General features: G+C 37.6%; 1 protein-coding gene across 2 annotated transcripts in view; it reads right to left on the bottom strand.

Annotated features, from left to right (window-relative positions):
* Positions 1 to 23,462, bottom strand: part of PLA2G4A (phospholipase A2 group IVA) — a 172,122-nt gene that overhangs the window by 122,086 nt on the left and 26,574 nt on the right. For both annotated transcript variants that reach the window (XM_010590939.3, XM_023549183.2), the window contains exon 3: positions 17,060 to 17,141. In XM_010590939.3, the coding sequence (XP_010589241.2) occupies positions 17,060 to 17,141 (82 nt within the window). The remainder of the gene's footprint in view (positions 1 to 17,059; positions 17,142 to 23,462) is intronic.

The following is a 23,462-nucleotide window of genomic DNA, read 5'->3' on the forward strand; positions in this document are numbered from 1 at the left end:
GCTTCCGTGGGTGCTGACTGTGGATTCAAGTAAAATGAAATCCTTGACAACCTCAATCTTTTCACCATTTAACATGATGTGGCTTATTGGTCCGGTTGTGAGGATTTTTGTTTTCTTTATGCTGAGGTGTAACCCATACTGAAGGCTGTGGTCTTTGATCTTCATCAGTAAGTGCTTCAAGTCCTCTTCACTTTCAGCAAGCAAGGTTGTGTCATCTCCATAACATAGGTTGTTAATGAGTTTTCCTTGAATCCTGATGCCTCATTCTTCTTAATATACTCCAGCTTCTCGGATTATTTGCTAAGCATACAGACTGAATACCCAAACCACAGACTAAATAGGTGTGGTGAAAGGATATAACCCTGTCGCACACCTTTCCTGACTTTAAACCATGCCGTATCCCTTTGCTCTGTTCGAACAACCGACTCTTAATCCTTGTACAGATTCCTCATTCTCCACAATGTTATCCATACTTTGTTATGGTCCACACAGCTGAATGCGTTAGCATAGTCAATAAAACACAGGTAAACATTTTTCTGGTATTCTAGGTGTCTTAGTTGTCCAGAGCTGCTATAACAGAAATACCACAAGGATAGCTTTAACAAAGAGAAGTTTATTCCCTCACAGTCCAGTAGGCTAGAAGTCCAAATTCAGGGTGCTGGCTCCAGGGGAAGGCTTCCTCTATCAGCTCTAGAGGAAGGTCCTTGTGATGCTTCAGTCTTCCCTTGATCTGGAAGCATCTCAGCGCAGGAACCTCAGGTCCAAAGGATGCGCTCTGCTCCTGGCACTGCTTTCTTGGTGGTATGAGTTCCCCCTTCTGCTAGCTTCCCTTTCATCTCTTGAGAGATAAATGACAGTGTAGGCCACACCCCAGGGAAACTCTCTTTACATTGAATCAGGCACGTGATCTGATAATGGTGTTACAATCGCACTCTAATCCTCTTTAACATAAAATTACAATCACAAAATGCAGGACAACCACAGAATACTGGGAATCATGGCCTAACCAAGTTGATGTGATACATTTTTGGGGGGACATAATTCAATCCATGACACTCTGCTTTCAGTCAGGATCCATCTGGCATCAGCAACGATATCCCTGGTTTCACATGCTCTTCTAAATCCAGCTTGAATTTCTGGCAGTTCTCCGTCGCTGTAGTGCTGCAGCGCTTTTGAATGATCTTCAGCAAAATATTGCTTGCATGTGATATTAATATTATTGTTTGATAATTTCCACATTCTGTTGGATCACCTTTCTTGGGAATAGGCATAAATATATATCTCTTCCAGTCAGTTGGCCAGGTAGCTGTCTTCCAAATTTCTTGCCATAGACGAGTGAGCGCTTCCATTGAATGACAGACAAACTAGTCCTGAGCAATACTGTGGGAGAGTGACTTTTATCATAGGCACAACAGTGTCCCTTCTAACTTTTTTCTACTCTTGAATGGTATGTCTCAACCCTCCCAGTACAAGCCCTGGTGGAACAGTGGTTAAAGCACTTGGCTGCTAACCAAAAGCTGGCAGTCGGAACCTTTTGCTTCTGTAAAGATTTATAGCCTTGGAAACCATATGGGGCAGTTCTACTCTGTCCTACAGGGTTGCTATGAGTCGGAATCAATTCCATGGCAGTGGTTTGAGTTTCTGTGGACTCCTGGTGCTTTGTTCCCACCTCACTTATTTGTATTTTAATTTAAATCAATGTCAGTCATTTCTTCCAAGTGCATTTGTATGTAACCTTTATTTTTAATTACTAAATGCAAAACAAAAAAGTTTCCCAGAATCCCACTAAACTTCCTGTAGAATGGCTCCAGGGAAAAGGGTGGGTGCGAGAGGACTTGTTTACAGGTAGCAGCCCCTGCTTCCTCCAGAAATGGCTCAAAATTGCAATCGTAATAACTACAGATGCCGAAGAGCAACCCCTGGGAATTGCTAGAGGTGTTGTTGTTGTCAGGTGCCGTAGAGTCGGTTCTGACTCATCGCAACCCTATAGAACAGAGTAGAAGTGCTCCATAGGGTTTCCAAGGAGTGCCTGGTGGATTTGAACTGCTGATCTTTTGTTTAGCAGCCAAGTTCTTAACCACTATGTTATCAGGGCTCCACTGAAGGTGTAGAAGCTGGAAAAATTAAATGAAGCATCCAGTGTGGTTTAGTGAACAGACATGGGCAGTGATCGTATTCATGTATTAGGGAGAGAAGAATGAAGCTCTTACAAAAACTGCAGCATTTTCTAGAAATTGAAGTAAGTATAAAGTACCTATCCTTCAACTGAAATTACAAAGCAATTTTATTAACAGTGTTGTTAATTTATTTTACTTAGATCCACAATCAACATCCATGGAAGTAGCAGTCAAGAAATCAAGTGACGCATCGCACTGGGCAAATCTGCTGCAGAAGGCCTCTTTAAAGAGTTCAAAAGCAAAGATGTCACTTTATGGATTAAGGTGTGCCTGACCCAAGCCATGGTGTTTTCAATTACCTGATATGCACGTGAAAGCTGGACAATGAATAAGGAAGACAGAAGAAGAATTGATGCCTTTGAATTATGATGTTGGTGAAGAATACTGAATATACCATGGACTGTCAGAAAAATGAACAAATCTGTCTTGGAGGAAGTACTGACAGAATGCTCGTTAGAAGCAAGGATGGCAAAACTTCATCTCATATACTTTGGACATGTTATCAGGAGGGACCAATCCCTGAAGAAAGACATCATGCTTGGTAGAGTAGAAAACAAAACCCAAACCCACTGCCGCTGAGTCGATTCCGACTCATAATGACCCTATAGGACAGAATAGAACTACCCCATAGAGTTTCCAAGGAGTGCCTGGCGGATTTGAACTGCCGACCTCTTGGTTAGTAGCCGTAGCACTTAACCAGTACGCCACCAGGGTTTCCTGGTAGAGTAGAGAGTCAGCGAAAAAGAGGAAGACTGAACGAGATGGATTGACACAGGGGCTGCAACAATGGGTTCAAGCATAACAATGATTGTAAGGATGGTGCAGGACCAGGCAGTGTTTGGTTCTGTTGTACCTAGGGTCACTATGAGTCGGAACTGACTCAATGGCACCAAGCAACAAAAACCTTGTGAAATCCTTTTATCAACAGAGTTTCCAGTTTTCTACTCTCCTAATCTTCCATTTTTCCTCTCCTCATAGTCTCAAAGTGCATAATAATGCTTTCTAAGGTTGCATGCTTCATTTTGAAAAGGGAAATGAAACTATCAGAATGTATTATTAGACAAATGGATGTCAGGAGTATAGCTCACAGCATCCACTAACAATTGGCTTAGGACACTTTGTATAATTGACTTAGTACATTCTTGAAGTGGGCTATGGTCTCGCATATAGTAAAAATGATTCATTGATTTTAATGGAAAAATAGAGAAATATATATGCCCAAGCAACTCAAACAAAGCTAAATGAAGATCTAAAACAGCATTAAATTTTTCTTGTTACCTGCATTACCATTTTACTTAAATCTGTATGATACCATTTTGGAAGGAAACAAAATTACCTTCGTAATCAGTTATCTATGCTTGGAATCTCTTACATATTTATAATTAAGGGATGTTTCTTAGAATCTCTTTAGGTTGAACAGGAAGAGTAATACACTACAAGTTCTTATGTAGTATTATAAATACATGAATTTATTTGTTATTCATTTTAGCTATATGAATTTAGCTATACAGATTCCATTCTACTATAGGCAAATATAATTATTCCTTCTCATTAAAACAGCATTCTCTAACTCAGCACTGTTGACATTTTGAAGTGGATAATTCCTTGTTGTGAGGAACTACCCCTGGCCTCGCCCACCAGGTGCTGGTAGCAACCCACCAATTGTGACAACCAAAAATGTCTCCCAACATTTCCAAATGTCCCCTGGAGGGTAAACAAATCAACCCCCAGTTGAAAGCAACTGCACTAAACCAAGACATTATCCTTGGTACCTGACGTCTAGTCACTGGCATAAACCATAAAAAATAGCTAAGTCCTCTAAATAATATGTATTGAACATACGATGTCAATCCCATTAAAAAAAAAAAAAAAGATTTTTTTTTTTCCAAATTGAAATGCCTCACATCTGCTTAACATATTATAATTGTGCTCAGGTTACAAGGCCCATCTCAATCTTCATTCAGTCTGTTTTCTCTGCAATTCATTGCTAACATTTTTTAAATAATCAGTAGTATAAACACACAATTATTGACGGCTGGGTTATACTCTCTTGGTTTGGTTTTTCAAAGGATTGTTGAAGGTCATTTCATCTTCCCAGCTAGGCCATACATGGCTCAAAGGCAGCCACTGCACAGCAGACATCAGAGTGAGGTGGGGGTGAGTTCCAGTCCTGCCTAGTTCTAGTTCTAATCCAAACGTAAGAGTTGTGTTATTTTGGGCTATTTATTTGGCATCTTTAAGTCATTTTCTTCATCTGCAAAATAAATATAGAGCATATTTCAAAATGTTACTAAAATGAATAAATGAAGTAATAACGTAAGGTCTTAAGAACTTTGCATTTTTTACTAAAAAAGCACTTTCCTGAACACTTCATAATTTCATTTTATTCTTATTAAATACCCACTATACTATTTATAGGAAACCCTGGTGGTGTAGTGGTTAAGAGCTACAGCTGCTAACCAAAAGGTTGGCAGTTCGAATTCACCAGGTGCTCCTTGGAAACCCTGTGGGGCAGTTCTATGCTGTCCTATAGGGTCGCTAAAAGTTGGAATCGACTCCATGGCAATGGGTTTGGTTTGGGCTTATATTATTTATAACATGTTTGGATTAGTTTGGTTAACTTTTTTTAGATTAAGTATGGAGTTTCAAATATTGTTATCTATAAATGTCACCGTTATTGGCCTATACCTACCTGCTACCCTAAAGTAAATCTTTTCTAAACAAACATTTTCCTAGTATCAGCCTATACCATGCAAGGTACAACTATTATCCTCATTTAACAGTTGAGGAGAATGAGACACTGGAAAGCTAAGTAACTTGTCCACATTCACATGGTTAATGGATACCAAAAACCAAACCCAGTTGCCATCGAGCCGATTCCGACTCATAGAGACCCTACAAGACTGAGTAGAACTGCCCCATAGAGTTTCCAAGGAGCGTCTGTTGGATCTGAACTGCCAGCCCTTTGGGTAGCAGCCATAGCACTTAACCACTACGCCACCAGGGTTTCCAGTTAATAGATAGTGGAAGGGAAATTTGAAACCAAGCAAGCTAATTCCAGAGTCCTCATTTTAATCACTTTACTATGCCTCCTTCCTGGTATGAAATAGGCAGTCAATGAAGTTATCTATCATAACCATTGCTTAATCATTGTTTATTTCTCTTGTACTTCTTCAGAGAACTGAACAAGTACTAATTATATAACAGGTGTCCAAAATTTACTGATGAGATTAATAATGCAGGCTTTTTGGAATAAACCCTGGGTTATATTTAACATCTCTTTTTCAAAAATTAAAATTTCAAAGCTCTTATTTCATCTTGCAATGAGGTTTGGAATATCTTTATTCATCAACTAAAAATAATTTTGTTTAAAATCAAATATTTCATGAAAATATATTGACATATCAAGTGAAGAGAGGGAATGAGAAAGTGCTTCCAAGGAATTTAGTAGCATTTAAAAAGACCTTCAGACTATAACTAAAAAAAAAATTTTTTTCTTTTTAGTTATACCTTAACTAAATTTAGTTGTTTCAAGCTTCATATCACATAATTTTTAATTTTAAGAAAAATATTAAAATCTACTAAAAAATATTTTTCTTTTTTTTTTTTTCTAGTTTCTGTGAATTCAGTTCCAACTCATGGCCACCCTATGAGTATTAGAGTAGAACTGTCCTCCACAGGGTTTTCAATGCTGATTTTTACAGAAATAGATCACCAGGCCTTTCTTCCAAGGCACCTCTGAGTGGACATGAGCCTTCAACCTTTCAATGAGCAGCTGAGCGTGTTAATCATTTGCACCACACAGGAACTCAACATACATGATAAATGGTTTAACATAAATGCTTTAACTTTTAGAGTATTCTCTTTGACATAAAATACTTCTTTAGAATTTTAACAAATATTTAACTTGCTTTTTATTTTAATTCCATTATACAATTTTTATACAATAATCATACCTTGTCAGAAGATGCATATGGCTTTTGGCAAAAATAACTTAGCATCTAAAAAGAAGGTTGCATATTACTCAGGTTTTAAAAAGTTTTTTAAAATTAAGATTTTTTATCATATTGTACTCCATTATCATGTTAAAGTAAATAATCAGAACAGGTAAAAAGTATTTTAGGATGAAGAAGCTCAAGTAAGAAACATACGTGATAATGACCTACTGAGGACCAACCCATCACTGAGTCACTGGTAATTCTTGGATAAAAAAAGGACATCTAGTTTGCGTCTCTACTAGTACAGGTAATATTCTCCTCATTTTGATAGGATCCTGCTTTTATATATCACAGAACCATTGCTGCCAAACATACCACTGAAATATAGCTCTGCTCATTCTATTAAAGAAATGAAGTGAAAATCCACCTGAGGATCAACTGATGTTATTGAAATTTCATAGAAAAGTATCATTCACTATATTCATCAGGCCCAAAACATACAAACCAAAAAAACTAAAGTGATTTATATATAAAGGAAAATGACTGAGTATTCTTATAAAGCCACTTGACAACTTAATAAACTACATGATATTCTAAATGAATGAGGAACAATAGTGCCTTCCTAGCACATTGTATTTCTCCATTACACAGATAAGATAGGTGAGATAGATCTATATTATGAAACACTTATATTCATTCTGAAATTGTTTTCCGTAAAAGGACCAGTGGGAGATAATGTCATTATAGTTAGAATTTTAAAAATCTTGGATACTCAAAAAACATTAGTAAACCAAAACTCATGATAAATCCTAACCTTAAGGATGATAGGAAGTGTTCAATTCAGAAGAGATACACTTTAGGGTAGCAGGTGGCTACAGGCCAACAGCAGTGCCATTTATAAATAATATTTGAAACCCCATAATGGGTCTAATAAAAGATTAATTAAACTAATCCAAAGGTGTTATGCAGTTTTCTGGACATTGAACTTCAGAAAAATTCTGGATAGCTGGGAATAGAAGTAACAGAGGCATTTGTAACACACACACACACAAAAGAGGACAATTGATTTTTTTTAATTTTTTCCCTAGTGAGACAGAAAGGAATCAATATCCAAGGAGAAAGACAATAATACATATTCATGCTTTCTATCCATTGTCCAAAATTCCCCAATAACTTACTACTACGTCAGACTCAGAGCTAAGTACTAATTTTTAAGAAATGACTAGCATGCGGGCTCCAGTCTTACAAGTACGTGATTCCACTCCAATGTGACAGAGCTAAACAGAGGTCAGGACAGCTGCCAGGGGAGTATGGGAATGAACCGTATCCAAGAGTATTAGAAAAGGTTTAACAACAGAAGTACCATTACATCATTTGTTTCTCTCCAGCCAGAAGAGAAAAAAAAAAAGGGCTACAAGAATTTGTTCAACAAAAAAATTCAGAATCGGAATTCCTTGTGCCCAAGGAGAAAAACTGAAAATTATTCCAGTGCACAGACGAACCAAAAAGAATATTCATTGGTTCATACAAAGATGATGTTTAATAAATAAATGTCTTCTTATGTTGATGTTTGAGATCATTTTAACAATAACAAGTAATATTTATAGAGCACTTCTTATGTGTCAGGCACGTTAAGTGCTTCACATATGTGAACACTGGGAATTCTCAAATATTCCTAAGATGAGAAAGAAAGACAGGGAGAAGTTAAGTTACTTGCCCCAGATCAAGCTGTTTCACCAACTTGCTAGATTTCCTGAAGCTCGAGTGGATTAGAATTTTCTTGAGTTCCTACAGGCATTGTAACCAATGCCCCTTGTGCTGAGTGGGTGGCATAGTGACTACAGGATGCTCACAGAGTCTGGACTCTAAGCACCAACACCTCAAGAACAGTGGTAGTATCTCTCAGGTGCAGAGTGTCATGACAAAAGAAGACTGCTCTGAGAGGCATTTCTATGTGCCTGGCAAAAGTGGAAAGCCAGGATTCATGGCCACAGCATTTCACAGAAGGCTTGATGCTGATGATGGCAACCACAAGGGCTTGAGGCAGGCCCTACTCTTAATTTACAGGCACTTCTAAACGCCTAGAATTCCTGTAGGACCTTGAAGAGGGGAGATCACGCACACTCCCCTCACCTATTCTAGTGAGTAGAGCCTCAAAGGCAGAAGGAATCTGATTTAGGAAAATCAAGTAAGGTGAGATTTCATGCACCTGGGTAATCAGGAGACTATCCCTACCACTACAGTGTGATGTCTTAACTCGGGGTAATCGCTCCATAGGACTGCAAAGACATAATAAGCAAAACAGTATGCCTAAAAAAGAATTGAACGCTTTCAAATATTTATTACTCAGTAACTCATTATTTTATGAAGATATAGTCAAAACCAATTTGTAAAGTGACTTTTATGGTTAATTCAAATAATCTTCTAAATATGTTTTCCTCATGTGACACAGCCCACATCAATATCGATTCATCCTAGACTACATATCTCCACTGAAGTAGAAGCCATGATATGTTTCTTCTTTCCTCAAGGCCGTAACACAGTTCTCAAGGTTCTTCATGAATCCTCATGAAAAGTCACATGCTCTGAAACATTTAAAAAGTGTTCTATTCTTTTTGAGTCCTCTTGTTTTTATACTTATGTTTTCTGACAAAATGTTAAAGGTGACAACATAAACATCCCTTTTGAAGAACAGTCATGTTTTAAGCAACAATAAGCATTTTCTCAAACCTTACGAAGTTGACACTCTTCCATTGTGCCACAGGTGTCATCTCAACCGAACCTCTTTGCAAGTAAGAACAAAATAATATTTCACAGTACTACAGTGGTTAAAAGCAGAGTACCTAAAGTTACTCCTCCTGGGTTCATAAATGTGTCTCAAACATCACACAAACACAAAATAGTAAACTGAAGGAGCATTAAACCATATTAAAATATTTTTGGAGGATATTTATATGCATATGAGAGAAAGAGTGCATCTGTGAATTTGCAGGTATATGGTACATTCCATATATTGGATCATTTGACTTTAAGTAAGCACTTTGACTTTTAGAACAATAAAAATATACAAAAACAAAACCAAAAAACCAAACTCATCGCCATCAACTAATTGCCTATTTATTTGTCTTTCTTTCTCTAGACTATAATCTGCACAAGGTGAGAGGCCATTTTTGTCTTAATTATCATTATATTTCCAGTGCCTCCCCCCATATACAACAAAAATAAGAGAAAAAAGAAGAAAACAAGAATCCTCAATCCATATTCACAGTTAGGGTTCCTAACGTATCTAACTTTAATTTGTATAATATGTTATAATTTAAAAAGCACCGTGGCTTCACTACTTGATTTCATTTTAGGCAATGAAATACAATTCTGAACTCAGAGACTCGACCCCATCATCACACACGATTTCTGTTTTCCCTAATGCTTTTTAAAAGAAGCAGAAATTCAGTGAAGCAGCTACCACATTGTACCAGCTATTTCATTTGGTTATAAAATGAGGTTTGTGACCAGGGTTGTATTTTCCATTTCATATACACACAAAGAAAACTCTATTACAAATGGAAATTTTACTGTCACTGGTGGTCATTTTACAAACACATATCTTCTGCTGGAAAAAGAAAGTAACAATACAGAATAGAGTTAAACAAAAATCTACCCAACACTGATCACCTAACATGGTGTTCACAAGCTCCCTATTTATGCCACATCCAATATCACTGCCTGTAGCTTCAAGAGTTACATTAATAACACCAAAAGAATGCAAGTTACTTATTTTAAAAATAAGAATATGTTATACAGTTACAGTAGTCAAAACAGCCTGGTACTGGTACAACGACAGACACATTGACCAATGGAACAGAATTGAGAATCCAGGTGTAAATTCATCCACCTACGATCATCTGATCTTTGACAAAGGCCCAAAGTCCATTAAATGCAGAAAAGACAGTATTCTTAACAAATGGTGTTGGCAAAACGATATCCATCTGTTAAAAAATGAAACAGGACCCATACCTCAGACCATACACAAAAACTAATTCAAAATGGATCAAAGATCTAAATATAAAGCCAAAAATTATAAAGAACAAGGATGAAAGAATAGGGTCAAATGCTAGGGGCCCTAATATACGGCATAAATAGGATACAATTGATAACTAAATACACAAACACCAGAAGATAAGCTAGATAACTGGGATCTTCTAAAACTTAAAAACTTATGCTCATCAAAAGGCTTCACAAAAGAGTAAAAAGAGAACCTACAGACTGAGAAAAAATTTTTGGCTATGACATATTTGACAAAAGTCTAATCTTTAAAATCTATAGGAAAATCCAACTCTTGTATAACAGAAAGACAAATAATCCAGTTAAAAAATGGGCAAAGGATATGAACAGACACTTAACCAAAGAAGACGTTCAAGCCACTAACAGACACATGAAGAAATGCTCACTATCACTAGCCATTTTTGTTGTTGTTAGGTACCGTCAAGTATGTTCCGACTCATAGCAACCCTATAGGACAGAGTAGAATTGCTCCATAGCATTTCCAAGGAGCAGCTGGTGGATTTGAACTGCTGAACTTTTGGTTAGCAGCCAAGCTAACCACTATACCACCAGGGCTCCAAACCAAACCTGTCTCGGTCAAGTCAATTCCTATAGGACAGAGTACAACTGTCCCAAAGGGCTTCCAAGGAGCAGCTGGTGGATTTGAACTGTCTACCATTTGGTTAGCAGCCATAGCGCTTAAGCACTACACCACTAGGGCTCTGAAATGCAAATAAAAACTACACTGAGATACCATCTTACTCCAACATTATTGGCACAAATCAAAAAAAAAAAACAGAAAACAACAAATGTGGGAGAGGCTGCAGGGACATTGGAGCACTTATGCACTGCTGTGGAGATGCAATATGGTATAACCATTTTGGAAAATGATATAATGCTTCCTTAAAAAGGTAAAAATAGAAATACCATGTGATCCAGCAACCCCACTCCTAAGAATATATCCTGGAGAAATAAGAGCCATCTCATGAACAGATAAATGCATACCCATGTTCATTGCAGCATTATTCACAATAGCAAAAAGATGGAAATAACCTAAATGCCTGTCAACAGATGAATGGATAAACAAAGTACAGTGCATGTATATAATGGAATACTATGCAATGGTAAATAGCAACGGTGAATCTTCAAAAAAACATCTCACGACATGGATGAATCTGGAGGGCATTATGCTAAATGAAATAAGTCAATCACAAAAGGACAAACACTGTATAAAACCACTATGATAAAAGCTCATGAAAAGGTTTACACAGAAATAAACAACCCTTTAATGGTTACAAGGGAGGGGAGGGGTAGAAAGAGAAAAACACCAACTCAGCAACAGAAAAGTGGTAACTTTGATGAAGGGTAAGACAATACACAATACTGGGGAAGTCACCACAACTTGACCAAGGCAAGGTCATGGAAGCTTCATAGACACATCCAAACCCCAAGAGGGATCAAATTACTGGTCTGAGGGCTGGGGGCCATGATCTTGGCGGACATCTAGTTCAACTGGCATAAGATAGTTTATAAAGGAAATGTTCTACATCCTACTTTGGTAAGTAGCATCTGAGGTCTTAAAAGCTTGTGAGCAGCCATCTAAGACACATCTACTGGTCCCATCCCATCTGGGACAAAGTAGAATGAAGAAAACCAAAGATACAAGGAAAGAAGGGTCCAAAGGACTAACGGACCACAACTATCACAGAATGCACCAGGCTGAGTCCAGAAAAAAAAGATAGTGCCCAGCTACCTCCACTGACTGCTCTGACAGGGATCACAATAGAGACGGAGAAAAATGTAGAACAAAATTCTAACTCACAAAAAAAGACCAGACTTACTGGTCTGGTAGAGACTGTAGAAACCCCAAGAGTATGGCCCCCGGACACCCTTTTCACTCAGTACTGTAGTCACTCCTAAAGTTCACCCTTCAGCCAAAGATTAGACAGGCTTATAAAACAAACAATAATGCAAGTAGTTCAACCATGTATAGAAGACTAAATGGCCACACCAGCCCAAACACAAAGATGAGAAGGCAGGAAGGGGCAAGAAAACTGGACAAATGGAAACTGGGAACCCAAGGTCAAGAAGTGGAGAGTGTTGACGTATCACAGGGTTGGCAACCAGTGTCACAAAATGATGTGTGTATTAACTGTTTAGTGAGGAATTAATTTTCTCTGTAAATTTTCACCTAAAGAACAATAAATAAATAAAAATAAGAATATGTCAATGATTCTGAGTCAGGTTTTAATTTGAACTTCAATTTGCCTCTTCATATGAACTATGAGCACAAGCATGCAGAGAAAGGTCAGCACTGGACAAAAACAATAAATTTGAGCCGTTAGCAACCATGACTGGGAACGGGCTGGCAGGTGCCATGTTCTTGGCTGGCCCAGTGCCCTTGGGTGAAATCAAGGAAAGGAGTGAGCCATCAGTCCTGGCCCCTCAAAAGATAGTTCATGGGATGATGCTGATTTTATTGTGACATTTTAACAATGCCAAAGGGCATTTTTAAATGCAGCTAATCAAGATGATGATTTAACAAAAGACAAAATTAAAAATAGGTATAATTTTAGTTTACTTCAAAAAAAAAAAAGAAGATATAGTTTTTTGTTGTTGTTGTTTTTTGTTTTGTTTTGTTTTCACCAGGAATTAGTTAATTTGTGTGACACACTTCAGTTTTCTGCAAATGCCTTAGTCACCCTTGAGAAAACTCTTGCATCCACAGAAAAAAACAGAAAAACCCAATAGCAACCTGTCATTGTTTATCAACATGTAAAATTTCATGAAGTTTTTTAATAATGTAGACCTATAAACAACAAAAGAGGGTATAAGGTTCTGTTATCCTGGTCTTTGAGAATCTTAAGAACATTATAATTCTATTCTTGTCTACCTTCAAACAACTTCTATATACAAACACCCCAAATTCAGTTTAGTGGGCAATTTGTACCAATGAAGCTCACTCAGCAATATTATGAAAACTTGTCAGAAATGTGACACCTAATGCCTACAGGGAAACCCTACTGGCACGGTGGTTAAGAGCTACAGCTGCTAACCAAAAATTTGGCAGTTGGAATCCATCAGGGGCTCCCTGGAAACCCTATGTGGCAGTTCTACTCTGTCCTATAGGGTCGCGATGAGTTGGAATCGACTCAGTGGCAACAGGTTTGGTTTGTTTGTTTGTTTTTAAGCCTATGTGTTTGCTCACCATAGCTTCCTACAACTTCTCAAAAATAAACTATTTGGCACAGTATATTGTCCTTTCATCTTTTCATATTAACCTTATACTGAATCTAATTCTCTAAAACTTGCTCTTATTTTTCCTTCTTTTCAAAATGTTCCCAGCTTCCTGAAAACTCATTACAGTGATGTAAAGGTTTGACAACAAACTCCACTCAAAATATTACATAACAACTCAAAAAAAAAAAAAAGAAATCAAATTGCAAATGCCAAATAAAAATGTTGACAGAATGCCATCACACTGTCCCTTCTCCTATAGTGATTAGTCTCTAGTGGCTATTCTTTCCAAGGGTCCTGCGCTTTAAAAAAGGAGCTTCACAAGATCGAGGGTCTAATCCGTGCTGTGCACACTGTGGGCATCCAAAAACTCTACCTGCTCTCTGTTTCATGAGATGAATGAATATCTCACGTTTGTGTTTGAGTATTGTTATCAATGACAATTCAAATTGATTTAAAATGACACTTGCCACATTCTCTCTTCCCTGTCTTAATGATAATAAATAATAACTGCCAAAGTTCCTGAGGCCTACAGTGAAAGTTGCTAAGAAATCAGATCCACACCAGCCAAATGAGGCTCACAGAGTATAGAGTTTGAACTGTCGTTCGACTCATCCAGAAGAAAAGAGTTACGCTGCTTTGCATCAGAGATAATACCTATACATTTTTAAAGGCAAATTAGGTCTGTCTTTTGCATGCTTGGCAAGTTACTGACGTAGTCTTTAGTGGAATTAAGACGGGCTTTTCCAACTAACGGAAACCCTGGTGGCGTAGTGATTAAGTGCTACAGCTGCTAACCAAAGGGCCAGCAGTTCAAATCTGCCAGGCACTCCTTGGAAACTCTATGGGGCAGTTCAACTCTGTCCTATAGGGTCGCTGTGAGTCGAAATCGACTCAACGGCACTGGGTTTGGCTTTTTTGGGTTTTCCAACTAACAGTATGACATCTTTCATTGTAAGACCTGTGCCTTTCTTGAGGTCATGTAGAATACTAGCCCCGAAGTGTGGTTTCTAATGCAGTTTCTCTTTCACAGGAACCTGGAGCCCTGGTGGTGCAGTGGCTAACAGCTTGGCTGCTAACCAAAAGGTCAGCAGTTCAAATCTACCAGCTGTTCCTTGGAAACCCTGTGGGGAAGTTCTACTCTGTCCTAAAGAGTCAACTATGAGTTGGAATTGACAGCAACAGTTTTTTGGTTTGGTTTTCTTCTAGTATACTGTCACTTAAAGTAATGAAAATGCAAACACTCATAAAAAAACAAAATAAGAATAAGTTGAGAAAAATATTGGTGAAGGAGTGATTGGTGTTGTTGTTAGGTGCCGTCGAGTTGGCTCTGACTCATACCAACCCTGTGCACAACAGAACGAAACAGTGCCCAGTCCTGTGCCATCCTTACAATTGTTGTTATGCCTGAGCCCATTGTTGCAGCCACTGTGTCAATCCACCTCATTGAAGGTCTTCCTTTTTCCCACTGACCCTGTACTCTGCCGAGCATGATGTCCTTCTCCAGGGACTCATCCCTCCTGACAACATGTCCAAAGTATGTAAGACGCAGTCTTGCCATCCTTGCCTCTGAGGAGCATTCTGGCCGCACTTCTTCCAAGACAGATTTGTTCGTTCTTTTGGTAGTCCATGGTACATTCAATATTCTTCGCCAACACCACAATTCAAAGGCGTCAACTCTTCTTTGATCTTCCTTATTCATTGTCCAGCTTTCACTTGCACATGATGTGATTAAAAATACCATGGCTTGGGTCAGGCGCACCTTAGTCTTCAGGGTGACATCTTTGCTCTTCAACACTTTGAAGAGGTCCTTTGCAGCAGATTTGCCCAATGCCAGGCGTCTTTTGATTTCTTGACTGCTGCTTCCGTGGCTGTTGATTGTGGATCTAAGTAAAATGAAATCCTTGACAACTTCAATCTTTTCTCCATTTATTATGATGTTGCTCACTGGTCCAGTTGTGAGGATTTTTGTTTTCTTTATGTTGAGGTGTAATCCACACTGAAGGCTGTGGTCTTTGATCTTCATTAGTAAGCGCTTCAAGTCCTCTTCACTTTCAGCAAGCAAGGTTGTGTCATCTGCATTACGCAGGTTGTTAATGAGTCTTCCTCCAATCCTGACGCCCCGTTCTTCTTCATATAGTCTAGCTTCTCGTATTATTTGTTCAGCATACAGATTAAATAGGTATGGTGAAAGAATACAACCCTGATGCACACCTTTTCTGACTTTAAACCAATCTGTATCCCTTTGTTCTGCCTGAAGGACTGCCTCTTGATCTATGTAAAGGCTCCTCATGAGCACAGTGATTAGATAGGTTAAATGGACATATGAGATAAAATTTTGAATATAGCCCTCTGGTAGAGATTAGATTTAAAGAAGTTGCTATCGCTCCCTTCGCCTCTCATGAAAATCATGGCTCATCTAAAAGTTTGGCATTAGATTCGCATTCCCCTTCTTCGTTATAAAATTTAGCAACTCGTTAGACACTCTTCTGCACTCACTGGAGGCTTCAGCACACCTTCTTTCTTAATATTTAACTTCTCCCTCTCTACTGGCACTTTCTCATTGTCATTTCAAAAAGCTCAAGTCTCTACCATTTTAAATAAAAAAGTGCATATTCCTTCAATATATTTAACATACTATGGCAAGGACAATCATTTTTTTTTTTTTTAATGTAAATCCAATCATGTGATTTGCTACCTAAATGCCATCAAATTCTTCCCATTGCATTTATGATAAAATCTCAATCCTAGTCCTTGTTATGCTAGTGTTTGTCATCCTAATCCTCGCCTACTTTCCCAGCCTTTGGTTTTGCACTCCAGTCCCTGGAGACAATGGACCTATTCTAATTCCTTTGAAGCACTCTGTTTTTCTCTTACTTTTGAACATGCTGTTTTCACTGCTTGGGAATTTTCCCTGTTCTCACAACCAAGATATCATTCCTTCAGAGACCAATTTAAATGTCCCTTCAGCAGAGAACCCTTCCCTGTTTCACATGCAGATAAACTGCAGCCTCCACTCTTTCTCCAAAGCCTGGTATGAGGGTTAAGTTTCCCATTGCCATATTTTGGTAATAATCTAAAACTTTACCAAATTCGTTATCACAACACTTATCTGCCTTTCTTTGTTCTCCCACCTCTATGATCCCTAGCCATTTTGAGGAGACTGCTTTTGGAAGTATGGAGAAGAATACTTCCAATGAGTTAATTCAACATCATCCTCAAGCTGTGGTTCCCACCATTTCAAGCTGTCCTACATCAGTTTCTACAGCTATTCCACACATAATAAAAACAGTCAAAAGCATAAGGACTACAGAAACTGCACATTTTTAATCCTATTGGTACAATACTTCACAAAAGCAGCTTGTTTGAAGTCTTGACTCAACACTCTTTCCAAAATAGAAGTTCTTCGAATTTTACGGGTCTGTATGTCACCAAACAGTCATTTTGTCTGACTATACATGCTCTCAGCTAATCCAAAGCAAAATAAAAATCTATTCTGACAGATAAAGCAGCAGCAGCGAATGTTCCTAATGTTATCATTCAGCGATCTAGACAGAGATAGACACATCTGAAGAAGGGAAGCCCCTGGCTTGCCAAGAAACTCAAACAACTGAGGGGTGAATCATAACCACGCATTTTCAAAAGGAAGCAAGTAAGGGCACTTACGCATGTCACCGAAGGCCCCCTTTGTCACTTTGGTGGCACGTAACACCACGACAGTGAACTTGTGGGAATACTGGTGCTCCACCTGAAAATAAAATGACAATGAATTAGAAAATAACGTCCAATTTAGAATCCAAATTAATTGATCTCAGTGTTCCCTTGCAACTAATTAAAACAACTTTAGTTGCAAACAAGCCAATATGCATACCAGAAACATCCTTTGATCCTAAGACTGTGCCTTTTTTTGAGTCTCTCCTCTCTCCCATCACAGAATCACTGAGAAGTTTAGACCATGCTTTAAAGTGTCACTACCGTGGGACTATCCACACTCCTTTGCAGTCAGGTTTATCAAGCCCTTGGAAGAAAAATGCAAATCAGGACTTCAGGCCTTCCTGCAGCACAATCAGGCTTTGTACTGGTTAACTAGGAAACCCTGGTTTCAAAAGGTGATGTCAATGCAAGGTGTTTGCATCATTTGTGTTTGTTTATGTTGCTGCTGCTCAATCATTTAATCAAAAGTCTTTTTTTTTTTTTTTTCTGCAAGACATCTCCAGGGTGGTTGTCAAAATCCATTGGACAATAAACAAGGCAATCACAAGCAAACCCTTTTATATTTAGCTTTAATGCATTTTATAAAACGTATGCAACAATGCTAAATGTTTCCATTAGCGTAATATCTACCAGGCAAAAAAAAATATTAATGGATAAAAGAGTTTATTAAACGCCTCACAGAATTGAAAATTATTCAGCAACCCTACCCACTTAAACAGATTGGGGAAGCAGAAACTCACATATGTCTCTGAGCACCTGAAAAGATTACAAAGTCTTTCCCTAAAGTTCAAGAATTCTGTTTTTAATCTTAGGAAAGACCCACATTCAGAAGCTGCTCAAATCTCACTGAACTTTAACAGGCTTGTCTCTGGGTCAAAAGTCCACCATTGATTAAAAGGAGGCTTAGATACTGATAACCCTAAGAGGTGAGTGACAACAGTTAAAAGAGGACAGAAAAAAAAAATTATAAATGACTCTTATTCAAGTTAATTTTCAAAGCATACTGTCAACTTCCACAAGTTATAAGTAACCAAAGTTTTATCTATGCAAATGAAATTATCAATCATAAAAAAACATAAAAACCAAAAACTCTGTTGCCATCAAATCAATTCCAACTCATGGTGACTCTAATCGTTACAGAGTAGAAACGTCCCATAGGTTTTTTCCGGCTGAAATCTTTACGGGAGCAGATTACCAGATCTTCCTCCTACAGGTGGCTGAATGAGTTTGAACCAACAAACTTTCAGTCAGCAGCCGAGCACAAACCATTTGTGCCACCCAGGGATCCTATGAAAAAAACATAAATGCTAAAAAAGAAAAAAAAAGGTCCCATCTTGCACTACAACTGAAAATCACACAGGCGCTCCCCGCTTACAAAAAGCCTATTTATACGTAATGATGGTGATTCGGAATTAACTGCTATCTAACACCCCAATCATCATGTTTTATCCATTGGGATACATGTTTCCTATGAAAACTCCATAAATGTTTTGTGTTAAATATGCCTGGCTAAAAATATGTCAAATACAAATAACGGACCTAGCTGCGAGGGATGCAAAATTCCATTGAGTGTTTAAGTTAACCATCAATTCCTTTAAGCATTGAGGTGATACATAACACACTAAGGTGTCAGATAATACCTGCGCCTGAAAGACAGCGAGCCAATGCCCTAGGAAGCCCAACCTAGGGATTAGCTTTCTCCCCTAAAGAGACCTTCTCATTAACAACCATCATGTAAAACGGTGCACCCCTCCCAAAATCATCTATGCTTTTTTTTTTTTTTTAACCACACTCGACGGCACTGGGTTGCTGGGGAGAACTTCTAATACCAAATAGGCTTTCAGATGCCCGAAAATTTCCTTGTAAAGTACAAATTAGTAACATCTCTCATCTCTATTATTTATCATTTGGTTTTGAAATTGCTGTAAATACGTTCCTATGTCAAGTGATAATTATTGCTAATAACATGTAAAAAGAGTTTATATTGTTATAATCATTATTATTATAAGAACTTACTAAGTACAGATTGTATGTTAGACATTTTAACTAAAAAAAAAAAAAAAGATGTTAATTCTCATTTAATCTTCTCAACAACCCTATAAGGTTGTCATTATTTACATTCATAGCTTAGTAAACTAAGATTCTCTGAGCAATTTCCCAGATGCAAACAGATAGTAAATGGCATGCTTAGATTAGAATGCAGTCTCAATGCTGTGATATATACATTTTTGTAACAATAAGGGGAAAAAAAGGATTAAAAAAATGCATTCTCACTGACCCCAATGCTTTCCTCTTTCTACATTCCCTTACTTATACGGAGATTAATAATAATAATGATCCCAATACCTTTAATAATAATAAAGGCTATTTCCATTTATTAGCTTAAAGGTAGAGATAGTTACAATCTAGTCTATCTACCATATCTGTAGTTGATCTAAAGTCCCTCTAATAATAGTATTGTTTCCAGTGTCTCCTTTGGCTCTCCTTTTTATCTGCTTTTCTTTCCATCAGCCTCAATTTTGTCTTCTTAACAATTATGAATGAAGTAGTTATATACTGTTGACAAGAAATAAGGAGCAAATCTACCATATTCTGTGTTTTTATAAGGTAATTTTGGAAACATTGTAAGTCTTCATGTGCCCTGTAAATTATTTTCAAAATAAAACCAAACCAATTACCATTGAGTTGATTCCGAATCATGGTAACTCCGTGTGAGCAGAGTAGAAGCATACTCCGTAAGGTTTTTAGGGCTGTTACCTACTGAAAGCAGATCGTCAGGTCTTTCTTCCAATGAGCCTCTGGGTGGGTTCAAACAGTCAACCTTTCAGTTAATAGATGAGTACTTAATTGTTTGTGCTTTTCAAAATAAGGGTGTCAAAATCTGTGTCCATGTCTTTCTAACAGCTGTAAGGATTAATAGAGAATATCTATAAAGTAAAGGAGGCCTGGTGGTACAACCGTTTAGCACTGGGCTGCTAACTGAAAGGTTGGTAGTTTGAACCCACCCAGCTGCTCTTCAGGAGAAAGATCCGGAGAGGCACTCCAGTAAAGACTACAGCCTAGCAAGCCATATGTATTCTATCACATAGGGCTGCTATGAGTCAAAATCAACTGGATGTCACCTAACAACAATGTCTGTAAATTAAGTACAAATTCTTGAAGAAATATGCTCATATTCAATCAGTAATTATCCGAATAGTCTTTGGAGAATGCCTTGACATGTTTCCTGGTGCCACTGTCATGTGTAATTTCAAACTAGTCTGGACTGGGCTAGGTTCCTACTTGGATAGGAGCCTTTTGGTTATATCTCAGGGATGGTGCCAGAGGAAATGATATTACTGAATTCACAACTAGTGTTCCCCAGAGGAAAACAATGACTCAGCACAATACTAGGCGGTAGTAAGCAGGTAAAGATGCCATATTTCAATTGAGATGTCCAATCTAAACTCAGTCCACTGACTTAGTCACCAAGATTTTCTTAAAAGAGTTAAGCCTTGCCCTCAGGTCTTGGCTTAGCTTACTCCGAGTGTTCCTTCATCCGTAGGCTTTTCCACGGTGAAAACTAAGATCATTTTTCTTTTCACTATCACAATTTCCTAATCATTAGGAAAACAGCTATTGTATTTGATTCATTGATAGAATTACATAATTACGTAATTAAGGGGATTGAGCATTGGGGGAAAAAAGTCAACTTATCCCAAATCAACTTTTTTAATTTGATGATTTTCTAATCTGTTTAAGTTCTATGGTTATAAAACAAGAATCAAAGAAACATCATAAATTCTGATGAAAAAGAAGATCAATTTGGGGTTCATATTTCTTTTTTCTCTATTCAACTGTCATTGCCCAACTTTAACCCAAATTAGAACTCAAGACTGATGGTATGATAAAGACTACAGAATCTCATTGCTGAACCCAGAGATTATGATCACCATAATCAGCAGCCGTCATTTTCAAACAGATCTCAAAAACGTTTAAAGAAAAATTGCTGCACTGATGTCATCCAAGAGTAATGGCACTTTTTTTTGATGTTTATTTCCAGTTTCACTTCTCAGGGTCAAGGTGCACCCTAACATTTAAGAGGCACAGTCATTGTGTTATCATTTTCCCACTTTTTTCTAAGAAAGGGCAGTATTCTCTATTTATGTCTACAATGCTATTTAATCTTGCTTTAATAATTCTCATTTAATTTTCAAGATGCCTGTTTTTGCAACAGAATTTGCTAGCCCTAGCAGACACAATTTAAGAAATAATAACCAGAAATATATACAATTTCTTTAAGAAATTGAACTAAATATGTATTACATTTTCCATTGCAGTAAGAAGATTTTAGGAGCCATGTTGGCACAATGGTTAAGTGTTCAGCTGCTAACCGCAAGATTGGCAGTTCAAACCCACCAAGCGGCTCCCTGGGAGAAAGACTTGTCAGTCTGCTCCCCTAAAGATTACAGCCTAGAGAACCCTATGGGACAATTCTACTCTGTCCTGTAGGGCAGCTATGAGTTGGAATTGACTCAAAGGGACACAACAACAACAAAATCAGGAAGCTTGTATGTTCTATTTTAATCAGGGTTACAAGAACTGCTCTAGCAATGGACCCAGTACAAGGAAACAATATAATGGTAATAGTTTCAGTCTAAAACACTCATTCATCTTGAAGTTGTAGTGACTATAATATCCTCAAGACACCTAAAATTAACAAAGCGTTAGCACTTAAATTGCAATTAAGATATGGACTGTATCCAACAGTAATTAAAAGTTTGGACAACGTCAGTGATTTTCAACCTTTTTCCTACCTCAATAACCCTGAAGAAATCTACACTCTCCTAGGAGTAGATACGTCTGAGTGAAGGGTGTGAGGGACATATATACCTTCACCATCCTGAACACCTGCACACGTTAAAACACATGAAGGAGCATGTGCATTTGGAAAGATTTCCCCAGACATTCCTAAAGACGCCTTGGCATAATTAATTGGTTCAGAACTGCTGGCTTAGATGATATGTTATGTTCCTACAACACAAAAATGTCTTTGCATTAATGAATTTCACATTTGAACCTTAGGCTGCTCGTCCAATAGACTTAAAATATGAATATCCTTACAGATGCCATTTTGAAAAACATGTCCCTGATTTATGGGACTTCTTAAAACCTTTGCTTTATTTACAGAATAAAAATCATCTCCTTGGTTTTTTTTTACTTTTTTTTTTCATTAAGCAACAAAGGAAAGGTTTATAATGCAAAGACAGTCATAAAGCAGAAGACTATTTTCAACAAAGTAACATATCTTCTGCCTTAGTTTTCTGCCTTTATTTTCTCATCTGTAAAATGGCAATCCCAGTATTACCAACCTCACTGAATTTTTACAAGGATTCTGAGAAACGACTGGCAATTTACTTTTAAAAAATCAGCCATCAAAAACCCTGTGAAGCACAGTTCCACTCTGACACATAGGGCCGCCATGAGTCTGAATTGATTGGACAGCAGCTGATAGCAGTGGTGGTAAAGATTAGGGTCCTAGTAAACCAATCTCTGTTTCAAGTTGACTACATTTATAGGAAAAAGTGTTAACAGAACTCCTATGGACTGGTAGCCCATTTTAGTGTCATCCAGGGGACCCAGGAAAACAACAAACCTTGAACTGGGATTAAAGTTTTCCCAGACTACTAACTTCCCCAGGAGCCTGACAGAAGCAAGTAAAATTCTCTGTGAAGAGTTATCTCTATGATAACTTTTTCAAATATAATGTCCAGCACAAAATCAAAGAGAATTAGGAACGTGGAAACAGGAAGCATGACACCAAGAGTGAAAGCCGGCATAATTAACAGGCACAAAAACAGACTCATAACTATAAAAGAGCTACACACTACTTACAACGTTCAAAGAGATAGAAGTCAAATTTAAGATGGCTGAATGGAACTTGAAACTATAAAAAAAAGGCTGAAAAGATTTGAAAAAGAACCAAATAAAAATTCTGTAAATGAAAGATGAATGTGGTGGCCTTCTAGAGGAATATTTCCTACCTCTGTTTTATGGTAAAGAAGCAGAAAGATGAACGTTACTTTAAATTTGCACACTTTTGTTTTAGAGGCTTGAAGGACAAAGCATGGCTCACAAAAAAAAATAAAATAAAATACTGTTTACCATAAAAATCATTATTTGTGCACTGTGCAGTGCTTTTATAATAAGTTTTGTCACTTTTATATTTCTGCTTTCCCTGCAGTGCTATCTCACCTTGTGACTTCCCCTGGAAACACCTTACATTATTCTCACCATAATAATGCCACATATCTAACTTAATTTGTTTACAAAAATAAAAAAACTCTGTGACGTAAAGAGTGCGTATATTCCTATT

The sequence above is a fragment of the Loxodonta africana genome, chromosome 25 (assembly GCF_030014295.1).
Source record: "Loxodonta africana isolate mLoxAfr1 chromosome 25, mLoxAfr1.hap2, whole genome shotgun sequence".
Lineage (NCBI taxonomy): Eukaryota > Metazoa > Chordata > Mammalia > Proboscidea > Elephantidae > Loxodonta > Loxodonta africana.